General features: G+C 42.3%; 1 protein-coding gene across 1 annotated transcript in view; it reads right to left on the bottom strand.

The window, feature by feature from the left end:
- ATRN (attractin) overlaps nucleotides 1–13,084 on the bottom strand; it is a 179,528-nt gene that overhangs the window by 118,571 nt on the left and 47,873 nt on the right. Inside the window, exons 14-19 of the mRNA XM_025200696.1 lie at nucleotides 12,616–12,754; nucleotides 10,164–10,345; nucleotides 6,058–6,274; nucleotides 4,426–4,611; nucleotides 1,589–1,807; nucleotides 791–928 (exon numbers count right to left, since the gene is read on the bottom strand). Of these exons, the coding sequence (XP_025056481.1) occupies nucleotides 791–928; nucleotides 1,589–1,807; nucleotides 4,426–4,611; nucleotides 6,058–6,274; nucleotides 10,164–10,345; nucleotides 12,616–12,754 (1,081 nt within the window). The remainder of the gene's footprint in view (nucleotides 1–790; nucleotides 929–1,588; nucleotides 1,808–4,425; nucleotides 4,612–6,057; nucleotides 6,275–10,163; nucleotides 10,346–12,615; nucleotides 12,755–13,084) is intronic.

Genomic DNA, 13,084 nt, shown 5'->3' with positions numbered 1-13,084 from the left:
AGCGGTTCAATCTGGAATAGGTTTAATCTGGGATCTGAAGGCTGTTCCTTCTGAAACAGGATCTTGTAATTCTTAGATGACCAGAATGGGTCATGCATGAATTTTAGGCTTGAAAACATTCATTATAATAATTTCACACAGTGGTGCCAAATGTGTTGGGCCCGCATGGTACAGGGCAGGTCTGCAGGCCAGATCCAGCATATGGGGTCAGTCTGTAGGCCTGGTCCATGTGGCCTGCAGGGTGTCCCAAAAGCCTAGAAATGTAGTGGCAGGACAAGAGGTGGCTATGTTAATTATCAGGGCTCCAGGAAGTGCAGCAATTAAAGCTGCTGCTATTCATCCTGATACCTAAACTTCCATACCTGGGAAGACCCAAGCCGAGCCCATGGGAATATCTTGGTCACCCCCAATCCATATCAACTTCACTAATCACAACTGTGTGTCACTGCAGACATCAACCCATGTCCTTTTGGCAAAGTTTTTAAAATGACATGATTACATATTATTTTTCCTTCCAATAGGTCTCCTACCTCATCCAATGCACTGCTCTGCTACAACTCGTATGAAAGACTACCACATAATGCATAGGCCCAAAGAGACTTCAAAAAGGTTGTCTTTTGAGTGCTTCATTCTGCAATCTTACCATTCTTTTAAACTATATTTTTTATGCAATTAACATATTAGCGAAGATGCCCTGAAGAGATCCAATCTGCACTCAGTTACTATGATGATAAGCGATGGCGTAATAACCCAAAGATCTGAAGGAATAAAGACTGAAGATGTTACTCACGTTGGCACGTTCCTCCGTTAGTTGGATCTCCGTAATAGCCAGATATGCAGGTCTCACAGTGTTTGCCGGTAGTCAGGTTCTCACACTTTTCACAGATGCTTTCATTTATACATTTACTGTGCCCATTGCACTGGCAAGCTGGGAAAAAAAAGGAGGTGGGGGACAGGACAATTCACATTTGTGCTTAAATGTGGTGCTGCTTACAGTCCAAGCTGCATTCTGGATAGGCAGCATAGTCGAGTTACGACTGCAACTATCGCATGCAACTTCCACATTTGGAAAGAGACCCTTGTTCTTGTACTCTGCTCAGAGACGAGAACTGAGCACAGAGATGACTGTTTCAAATGTTAAGGTTGCATAAAATAAACTGAACAACAAGCCGTACAGATACAGCAGTGACTGGACTGAAGGGAACTACAGGGTGAGGCTTACAGGGAGGTAGGCAGCCTGCATTTCTCTAGGCTCCCTTCTACCAAATTCAGATCTAATGCATTGCTGAGGATCCTTAACACTAGTCACTTGAATATCCAGACGATCAGAAGTGCCTTTCCTTTTGACTCGATTAACTCCTCATATTTAATCATACTTAAAGCACTAAACACACAGCTATATTCTGTAGACTAATTGTGGACTCCAGGACACAGTCTTCATAATTTCGAAAGAAAATGCATGTCCCTCTGCTTACATTGAGAATAAACGCAAATTCTAAAAATTGTTTAAAAGAAGTCTTTTATCTCAAGGCTACGTTTTACAAACTCTGAACAGTTTGAACAATTAAAGCACGCTTGGCTCAGTTACCTGGACAATGAATGAAGGACCAGTTATAATGATTCTCTGCTGGACACATGCTGACATTAAGGATGGGTCTCAACATGGATGACGACGGCATCTTTACTGGACCTCTGTAAGAGCCTTCTATGCACTTCCCCTTTCCTGTATTAGTAGGATCCGTACACCAGCCACAGCCAGGTTGTTCCAAACAGTGGCCGCACGTGCAGTAACCGGAGCAGTTTTCAGCTAGGAAAACAAATGTCAAATTGTAAAACAAGTCATAGTGTGAGACAACACTGGGAACAGGACTCTTCACGTACCATTTGCTGACCTGGAGACTGATCTTTAGTGGGACATAAATATTAATAGTTTTAAATGTAAGCTGGAATTTGAGAATAAAATATTTTTCATTTCTCTTAACATATTTTATACAAGAATCTCAAAAGAAAGCTTTCTTTTAATAAAAACCAGTAAGCCTAGACAGGCCTATTATCATCTTATCCCAAAAGCAAAATGAGATAAAGAAGTTAAATCATTCAAACAGTTAAAAGCAAATTATATTATAGGCAGGGGGGCTGGGGGAAAAAAATAAATAAATAAAAAAAACCAAAAAACCTCCCAGTGCCCTCTTCTCACCATTAACCAATGTACACTAAAATGTAGGTGATGTTTTTAATCAACTGTCTGAACTATCCCGGTCTTATTCACAATAAAGTAAAAATTAAATCAACAGTCCCCAAATGAAGGTAAGAAACAATTTAACTGGATTAACAAATTACCAATTTTAGACTCCACAGATAACCTCTAATGCTCCTACACCACAAAGAAGCCAAAAGAGAACATAAGGGTTACCAAAATAACTTGTTCTCCGAACAAATGATTTCTACAGTGCCACATCGTGGGACCCATGTGCAGCACAAGGCAGCTACAGAAACTTTAAGGCCATATTTTACCATTCAGTTCTCAAGCACAATTGTGTGCTGAACTGGATTAAAAATACCACATCCACTTCAGCCATTCCTCAAGTCCTTGCTGTCAATTGTGACTATGGACACATTTTCATACCACCATGCTGGACTGTGGGGCACAGCTGCAAAGTATGGTCTGCCCTCGTTCCTATCCAAATCCCAGAAGCACCATTTTAGTGCAACCCCAAGGGTATGCCAGGAGCTGCCCTTGGACTCTCTGGGTGCATCCAGATGTGTGTGAGCATTTGGTTCCCCAAGGACAACTAGCAGCGGTGCATCTTGCACCGCAGTTACCTGTCCCCGGGGAACACCTGTGCCATGCATGCTTTGGTGCATGGCAAACTGCCCCAGGTGGGGTGGGGGAGGCTGGGGCCAGCACTGTGCTAACCCCAGCAGCTTTACCTGGGGACATCCCAGGGCTGCAGCCACAGCAATTCTGCTGCACGGAGCCTGGCTGGAAGCAGAGCGTGGCTCCGGGTGACCCAGCGCCGCTTTTCAGCAGCATGTGCTGCACTGTTGTGTTTTCTTCCTTGTGGTTTTTTGACCCCTGGATACCCAGGGGTCAAAAAACCTGCAGGAAAAAAAAAATGGCGGTGTGCACGCTCAGGCAGTGCACCCTTGCAGCACGGAGAACACTGGACTGTGCAGTATGTGGCATTGCAAGCATGTTTGCGGCATCACATACCGCACTCATCTGAACATGCTCTCTGTGTTTACTGGCACACGTTTGGGATTGCCTGCCCTGTCTCTGGGATACAGACTGTGCTGAGCAAGAATGAGCGAGCAGGGAGTAGTCACAGCAGTCCTCCCAGATGGAGGAGAAGCAGCGTAAAGAAGCCCTGTTTCAAAAATGACAAAAACTGTTCTGTCTGTAGGATCAACCTCAGTTTTGCTCTTCTACTTCAATCCAGATTCAATCAATAAATCTCAAACTTGATCTGCACAACTCGAAGAAACAGATTTTCTGTACTCTCCGAAGAGCATGATCTCTCTTATTAATTAAGATATGGCAACATTTGCATTTTTACTTTAGAAGGAAAATGAGTTTTCCATTACTTCAGTCCATTAAATCACTCATCTCCTTCTACTTCCTCCCACGTTGGCAGGCAGAGAAAAATAAATTCATAAACTAATGCCTGATGATCACTAAAAACAAAATTGTTTCACAGTACTGATCAACAGTTTTCATATTAGCATATCACAGAAAGAAAAGCAACCACCTACAAACATAAATACTTTAAAAATGAAAAAGTAAGATGAACTAACCAGCTATGCATCTAACTATATTCTGAGATTTTCAGTCCTAGAATTTCAAGGTCCTGGCAAAAGCAAGCCCTCTAATTTCCCTTTTCAATATTTAATGACATTACATCCGCTAGCCACACCATTCTCTAATCAACTGCTTTGCTCATTCCCCTATTTGCATCAAGCTGCTACACAATGCTACAACTTGCTTATCGTCTCCCAATAAGCGCAACAAGAATTAAGTGATAGCCAAATGGCTTTGCATTTAAGTTTTACAGCAGTTGTATTTTCATTCAAACTGAAATGGGAAACTAATAATATGAAGCACCCAAAATAATCCTGAGTGTGTCCAGCGATATTTCAGACGAATAGAAATTCAGAAAATGAAAGAAAAGATGGCTTCATGTTTTTCCCAAGAGAGAAAAAAGAAACAGTTTTCGATCACACTATTTGTGGAGCTCCTCTGCCTTGCTCAACACCTTCCACAAAGCACCGAGCAGGTTGTAGGAGCTGGACATCTGTGTCGAGGCTCTTCAGGTCAGGGGCCGATGATGGAGAGCATCACGCACTTGCCTGGGATCTGGTGACAGCTCTGTTAGCCGAAATGAAGGCTGTTATAAAACCTTCTCAGAGGCAGGCGGAATTACTTACGTAGACAACTGTTCGTGGTGTACCACTCCATGCACTGGCCATAAGGGAAGGAAGCCACGTAAGCGTTCGAGTCCACACACTGCTTCATGTTGCTGCACCACATGCACTCAGAGTTGGTACTTGTGCATTCTCCACACGTTGTCCTCAAGGCACACGGTGTGCGACACTGCTTGGCACTGTGGTTAGCTGGGCATAAGAAACACCATGGGAAAACTAAGTCTTAAAAAAATAGTAAGTTATAGGACCTTAACCATTACGCAACAGAAATAAAAGAGGTGAACCCACCTGGCAACGAGCCAAACCAAAAAACTGTTGAACTCTTTCTAAACTGCATCAACCTTGAGAAATTTTAAGACAGACGCAATGAAAAGAAACCTCCCGTTTCAGTAATTAACTGCATGGTTGTTCTCTTATGAGTGCAAATGTATTTAAAAAAACCCCAAAGGAAACCATGCTAAAGTTATTACCGATTTGGGTCTTTCTGTCTTAGGACAGACGCATAAGAATAAGCTATTTAGTTTTGCAAAGCTTAATGTGGATTTTACAAGCAGAAAATGGTTTAAGTGACTTGACCAATTCTAAAGGGAAAAAAAAAAATCAGTTAGAAAGAAAATACTAACTTTGTCCCCTGCTTAATCCATTAGACAGCAACGGACACTGACCATTAATAGACTAAAATGCCACACATTTAAGTTTAAGCTAGTTTAAAATGTTCTGAATCAGTTTAAATCAGAAAAACAAAGACATTCAGAGTTTAGACTCGTGAAATAGCCTTATTTCCGACTGTATCCTGAACTCGCACCAAACAGCAATTACACTGGTCATGTTACGTAATCAGCCAGCTTCTCTAAAAATATAAGGCACTAATGGTTATGCAGAATAATTAGCCATAATGGAGAGTTAATAGACCAAGCCACTTTTAAGATACGCAGTTCCAACAAAGCTAGGACTCTTCTAAAAGCAAATAGCCTCTTTTTGCAAAATTCTCATCTCTCTGAAGTGTCACGCCCAATTAACTTCAAACCTTGAAAAAAAAAAAAAAAAAATTCTCCTCTAGCTAGAGTACATAAAAAAATGCATTCAGTTGGAGAACAGCTTAAAAAAAAAAAATTAAGGAATGACTGCTTCATACCACAATTAACCTAAATGCCACAAATAGGTGTGCAACTAGGAGAAAAATAATTAAACTTTCAAATATCTAAGGTGTGCTATATTTTAAGAGTTTCACAGGACAACTGCTTTTAAATGCCCTATTCCAGTACACAGCACTGGCACAAGATGCTTGAAAATGGTCTGCTTGGCTGCTACATAAGGTAATGGTCCAAAATTCTCATAAGGAGTATAGTAAAGCACTGGAAAAGGCTACCCAAAGAGGTGATGGAGTCTCCACCCTTGGAGGTGTTTAAGACCCAGCTAGACAAAGCCTTGGCTGGGATGATGTAGTTGGGGCTGGTCCTGCTTGGAGCAGGGGGTTGGGCTAGATGACCTCTTCAGGTCCCTTCCAACCCTCATTGTCTATGATTCTATGAAAATAAAATACAAAACCTTAGAGGTCTTATTTTACTTGAAGTAACACAAAATATACCACTTCACCGGTTTCCTACAAAGCACACAAGTCAACAGCATAGTTACCGGGCCGTTCACAGACGCTGCCATTAACTTGGTTGATGCAAGTTGCTGCCTTCAGTCCGTGCTGATAAGGCTCAGCTAAATATCCACAAAATCCAGCATCACTTGGTTCTCCCGGGAGCCATCCAAGCAGGGTGTCTGTAAAGGGAGACATGTCTTCCCAGCACCAATACGACACATTGATTTTCCTCAGCCCAACCCATGGGGTCAGGGTTTTGGGCTAGAAATAAAGAAAATGAGAGACGTGAGTCAGCATGCCACAGTTTTACTATATCACGCCGCTGAAAAGCAAGGTTTGGGGGAAAAAAAAAAAATACATTGTTATGTACTGTTCATAAACAACCCAGCCAGGTTTTGTGGTGCAAGTATTGATTAGTGCACACACCTCTCTCCCTGGTCCGGAGTTATGTCGTACATCAAATGGAAAATAGACGCTTTCAAGGCATACATTATTTATTTAAAAACACCCCTCCCTCCTCTCCCAATCAACACAGGATGCAATGGGTTTAATCTAAAAGCCAATCAACAGAGAATTTTTTCAGATATTTCCAACCACTAGAGAAGAGCAAGAACAGATTGAACACATTCCACCTGACCAGTTCTGAATTAACAGTACAACTTGCTCTGCTGCGCAGGGGTTTTGAAGATGCAGTAAATGGCTAGAAACAGAGCCAGCAGTTTTCCAGGGGGACAACTTGTTAAGATGAAGGGAATGGTCATAGATGCAATTAGCAGCCAATTCTCTACCATATTTACACAAATCCAAGATGACTCTGAATTTAAGAACCACCTCTCTCCCCCCCAATAATTAGATTCTATACATGGAAAATGTATACATTTCCTTGTGTAGAATCCAATTATTGGAGGGTCGGCTTAAATACACCCCCCCCTCCCTGCACCGCTGCAGTGGGAAAAGCAGAATCAGCAGAACAGGCAGCCCCCAACACTTGTCTTCTCAACCCTTGTACCACCTACAGCCTGCCCCTGCCTGATGGTGCCTTTGCCCCTGCCACCTGCACCCACTGCAGCCTCTGCCCCCAACTTGCTCCACATGGCTCCTTACCCCCATAGTCTCTGCCCCCCGCCTGCTCCCCACAGCCTCTGCGGCTGCTCTGTGACCGGGCAGCAGCTGGAGCTTGCATGTGCTCTGTGCCCAGGAGGAAATGGAGCTGGAAATGTGCCTAACACTAAGCAGCCGGTGGGAGGGGGACGAGACTATTGGGGGGGGGATAGACCACTGCTGTAGGTCTCTCTCTAGACCTGACCCAAAGTTGCAGCTGCAGCAGCCACCTATCCCCCACCCTCCACTTTATACCCTAATTCAAGATAAGGGGCTTCCCTTCCTCCCATCCCCTGCTTTGCTCAATGGGGGTGGCGGGCGGGCTCATCTTTAATTCAAGTAAATACAGTAAACAAAGCAAGCAGTCAACACTATAGAAAATTCCTGGCATCTCTCTCAACTGAAAGGTCAGAGAAAAGAAAAATCAAATATTTAACAGAAAGAGCTATACTGGCAACCCTTACCCCCTATAGGTGCAACTTACAGCACCAGAAGAGCCCTGGTATTTTTAAGGAGCTCTCTTTTTGCTGGTATAAGATGCACCTCCACGAAGGCCTGTTGGTGATGTAGCTCTCCAAGTAAAGCCTTTGTAGTATAACACTCTTATCAGTAGCCCTCAGGAAGCAATCTACCAACTTCAAAAAAAAATGTTATGTATGTTTAATTTAAACGTACAACTAATGAAGCAATGTGTGCGAACGGCATGGCCAGGAAAAAAAAGGAAGTTGCATATTTTCAGACAAAGTGTACAAGAACAGATAAGTTGCAGCTGCTCCACGGTTTATTGGCAAGCGCAGGCTCATCCGCCAAAGGTCAGTGCCAGCGTGAAAGCGGCTCATTGCTGCAAGTCAGAGTGCACAGGATATGTAGCCTGGCTTCTTACCAAGGTATTTTTTGGAAATTACAAAAACTGGTGGAATACAATGCATAATAAAAACTCAAACCAAATGACTCTTTAAAAAAAAATTTAAAAGCCTGTTTAGGTTTTACGACCATTTCCCTTAACAGTTCGTTATGAGGGAACGACCCACGTTTATATATTCAGATGCTCTTAGAGAACTTACGATAGTGGGGATCTAGGCATGTATACTGTACTTAACCACTAGGGTATCCAAAGGCCTTGCAAGTTTTAAAACTACCTATTTTTAATATCATCTTCTATTTTTCTCCAGTGCCTTACAAAAGATTTCTTTTAATATGTAATCTTGTATGAAAGACACCTTACATTGTGTTGATAAAATGAAGCACACCCTAATGCCTGTGATTGTTGAGCTGTTTCATTTTAACATCACAATGGGAATGGAAGGAAAAATAGAAAGTAAACACTCCGGTTTCAATACACTAATATAACATTTCCCTTCAGCATTTTTAAGTACGTTTCTGCTCCGAAGAATCCATAACAACAGTATTATGTTCCACATTTGTACACATATAAATGTGGAATTTTTCCCCATAGCAAATGTTTTCAGTTTACAAATAAACGCATTTTCGTGACTGCCAGCTCTGAACAGAGCGGCCTTGGAACTAGGAGTTTTCTTTGTGTTTCCGTTGCAGGGCGTAGCCGTATTGAACTAGAGGCAGAAGGAATGAAAAACTTGTGGAAGAGGTGATATTTTTTATTAGATCAACTAGCTACTTGCAAACAAATTATTTAATTTATTTGCAAGCTTTCAGGCATGCTCACCCTTCATCAGGCATAGACGAGAGCAAAGAATGTAAAAAGTTCTCCTAGGTAAAAATGAAAGTTCAGCAACTTCGCAGTAAAAGGATTTTTGCAACTGTTGTCTGTGGCTAACCTGGACAAAACAAACTATTTCAAACAGAAGATTTTACCACACCTTCAGCTCTCCTGTGAAATACGAAGTTTCATTTCTACCCTAGGAGAACTTTTACAAACTCTGCTCTCTCTTCTGCCTGATGAAGGGTGTGTGTGCTCAAAAGCTTGCAAATATATAAAATAATTTGTCTGCAAATACCTAGTTGGTCTAATACAAGGTATCACCTCTTCCATGAGTTCTGATTCATTGGTAGCAATGATTCTGAAAGCTTTGTGGGGTTCTTGATTCACCCGTGTGGGGTCATTCAATTTGCTAGAGCCTTAGCACCACCTGAGCAACCTTCTTTTAAATGTCTTTGCATCAGTGTAGCAGATAGAGAAGGAAGAAATGCCAACTCACTCTCCTTTAAGTATGCTGGTCCAGTACAATTAGCAAAGACAACATGTTTTTGTCACTAATAGCATAAGAACTGCCGTTTACTGGTCCATCCCGCCCAGTATCCTGTGTCACAGTTTCATAGTAGTATTGGCTGACAGCAGATGCTGAAAAGGAGAGTATTGACTCTCTGTTCCTCTCCCACTTGCAGCTTCCAGCATTTAAGGTCTAGGAAGCCTGATTCCGACTGTATCCCAAACTCCCACGTTCAATAGCTACTGATGCACCTTTCCTTCCAGAATCTGTACGACCCCTTTCTGAACCTGAAACAGTCAGCTGCCACAAAAACTCGCGGCAATGAGGTCCACACTTAACGTGTATTCGCTTTAATGTGAATACACCAAGAAGGTTTGCCAAGTAAGAAGCTGCCATTTAGAAAAACAGCTACTTTTCCCAATAGAAAGAATAATTTAAATGCTTTACATGAACATGTAAACAGTGCCCCAAAGGGCCCTTCATTCATAGCAGGTTGTGTACAGGGCACACAAGAACCACTCACCTTCATGTCGCAGTCATGTATCAGCATCGGAAATATGCATAAGGCTTTTTTATACCAAGCAATAGCTGGGAGGCACCACGTGCGTTTATATTTATCTCTCCCATTTACATTTTCTTCAGCTAACACACTTCAAAAGCTGCTACGGGATATGTTAGTTTTCAAAAGAAAACCCAGGCCCTTTGAGTTAAGAGGCATGTCTATTTTGGTACAAAGCACACCATTCCATAAGCAAGCATTCTTCCCCAGTCAGAGCACTAATTATTCGGAGGATACTAAGTCAGAGCACTAATAAGTCAGAGCACAAATTACTCGGAGGATACTAAGAAGTAGGACTCACCGAAGACTGCATCTTCACCAGCTCCTTTAGAACAAATTCTACCTTCTTCTGGGTGGTGAGAGAAGCCAGGAGAGCATTATGAGTCCTGCAGGCCAGTTTGGCATGGTCATAGTTCTCTTTGGTGTTAGTGATTTTCAAACAGGAATTGCCCACCAAATGCCAGTTTGCGCCACAGATATTTTCTAGGGAAAAGTGACAAAACAAGAGATAGAAAACATGAGCTGCCCAGGTAAAGAGAACACCTGCAGGTGAGGTAATGAAGGCTCCATTCGCAAGGGGCCATCAGTGTAGAACCGATACCGCCACTCCAAAAGAGCTTGGGTTTGCTTGCCTACATGCCATGCTGCAAAGTATGCATCAAGAAAGGCTTTGGGAAAAGGAGCAGCTTGTTAGGAGCAAAATTATGGATGGAAGAGGGTATTATTGGAAATGATGGGAACTACCTCTAGCTTTTAGTTCAATATGCTGCAGCAAGGGAAGTTTAGGCTAGATATTAGGAAGAATTTTCTCACAAGGAGGATCATAAAACACTGACAGACGTTACCCAAATAGACTGCGTACTCTCCATCCATGGAGGTGTTGAAGACCCAGCTAGACAAAGCCTCGGCTGGGATGTAGTTGGGGCTAGTCCTGCTTGGGGCAGGGGGTTGGACTAGAAGTGACCTCCTGAGGTCCCTCTTCCAACCCTCATTTTCTATAAGTCTAAAAATCACCTCTAATTTATAACGAAGCAACATGCATCAGTTTCCAAGGAAATTAAAGCATTAACATTTCAATACAAGGTTTGTGCCTCCGCACGCTCTCAGCCAAAAAAAGGAAAAGGGATTGGATGGAGCACTGCCAATTCAAAGGGTTTAAAGTCTGAGTCAGAGTACTCAAATCATTTGATAGTCTTTAAAATGAGAAAAAAAGTACTACTCCTATTTGTGTTCTTTTGCCTGCCTTCTGGTTTTGAAACCTTTAGGTCTGGCCCAAGTCATAGCTGAGCCTCCTCCCACAATTATAAAGGCCAGGAACTCTCTTCTTTAAATGAAATCTAAGATTCTCATAGTCTCACGCACCCAAGAATGTGGGCTTTAAATAGAAGTGCCAAAATATCACGAGGCTCATAATAAAATCAAATTTAACAATACAGGTGACGAGAGAAAAAAAAAAAAAAAGACTGTTGTCACAGCTAAGTAATAAAATATTAATTAATTTTAGACTGTCTACTGATTGCTTTACTTCATCTAGCTATGGGAGCAAACATAGCTGTTAAGAAAGTGCTACGACAACTTGCAAGAAAAATACAAAGGCAATGAACACGGAGCCAAACAACTGGGAGAAAACTGCTAAGCATCAAATCACTTCGAAAGAGTCTATTAAGCATGGAATAAAGGCGTTTGAAGAAAGAAAAGCTCTACATGCAGGAAGACCTCTGCACTGCATTTAGATTAGTTAAATACAAAACGTCAGCTGTGATAAGAGCAGAAGAGACGGCCGTTCAAGAAATGGGCTCTACAGATGTTCAACGAGCGGATGCCTCACCCAACACAAATCTATTGTCTCACAAGGCAGACAGACGTCTATGTAAGAAAACTGATAACACTATTTTACAGCACACCCTTGACACCAAATGGGTGAACAAGATCATTCTCACATGGGACAACTGACCCTTTTGGTTACTGAACCCCAACTAAATTTGGAACCGATTTTAACATAAAATAGAAATCCTTCTTTCTAATGAGAGAGAGAAAGGAAAACACAAGTAGAAGCGTTTCACTGATAATTAATGTACAGTCATTTCACCCATGACAGCAAGAGTAACTCACAGGTTACTACCACCCTCACCCCCAAAACCATCCGCTAAGTGGACTGAACTCCCCGAGTTTCTTACACTGCAGTGTAGTGTCCAATAATCCAGTCATACTTGGGTCTCTACTCTGAAACCTCCCCAAACTTCCAACATACTTCCTGGAAGGAAGATGTTACAGCTGGATATTGTATTCCAGTGTCAGCCTCTCACAGGCCAAAGAAAAGGTAAGATGAAACTTTCCTACTCAAGATTCCTATTTGCTTTGTTATTTTCCCCTCCTCAGGCTTTGCGCCACATGCAAAACATTAAATCGGTGAAGTTTTTCCTTAAAGCTCACAGGCAAAAGTTGTAAGTAAGGTAAGGCCAAGGACCAATTCCCTTTGGAGCTCCCGCTAGAAACATCCCAGCAAGATGACGATGCCCCTTTCACAATTATAATTTAGCAAGCGGTTACCGTAGGCCATGTTTATTTTGTGATGTTCTAGCTTTTTAAATCTGAATGTTGCGCACAACCAAGACAAAAAGCCTGACAGAAGCCTAAGTGCATTACATCAGTGGTATTGCCATACTTCATCCTCATCTGCAGGAGTTACTGTCGATTTTGAGGTGCAAAAGCAATGAATGTGTACAATAGATGCCGTCGTTGTGCATACGTACCAGGTAAAGCTATACACTCTTGATTGCGGGGCTCCCACTGACAGTTCTGGTCCATCGCACAGCTTTTACAACTTGTCTTTTTGTTGCAGTAATAGGAAGGGTTATCCTTGGGGCAGTTGTCATAGGCAGTAATGGCAACCTGAAAGACAGCATGGTTAAGCTTTTCTCTTACACGGCTACATAATGCACACAAGAAGCACAGACTCATAGAAAGCGAGGGTTGGACGGGAGCTCGGGAGGTCACATCTAGTCCAACCCCCTACTCAAAACAGGACCAGTCCCAACTACATCATCCCAGCCAAGGCTTTGTCTAGCCAGGTTTTGAAAACCCCAAGGCTGGATTTTCCACCACCTCTCCAGAATCACCATGATCTTCCATAGAAAAGGCAAATGATTAAGTCTATCAAGTGCTGAGGTTTACTAGAGGTTAAAAAAAGACTGCAAATTGACTGGGACGAATTACTTGTTT

Source organism: Alligator sinensis, unplaced genomic scaffold (genome assembly GCF_000455745.1).
Source record: "Alligator sinensis unplaced genomic scaffold, ASM45574v1 scaffold12_1, whole genome shotgun sequence".
Classification (NCBI taxonomy): domain Eukaryota; kingdom Metazoa; phylum Chordata; order Crocodylia; family Alligatoridae; genus Alligator; species Alligator sinensis.
The sequence above is the reverse complement of the archived record's forward strand: the minus strand, read 5'-3'. Positions and strand labels throughout refer to the sequence as shown.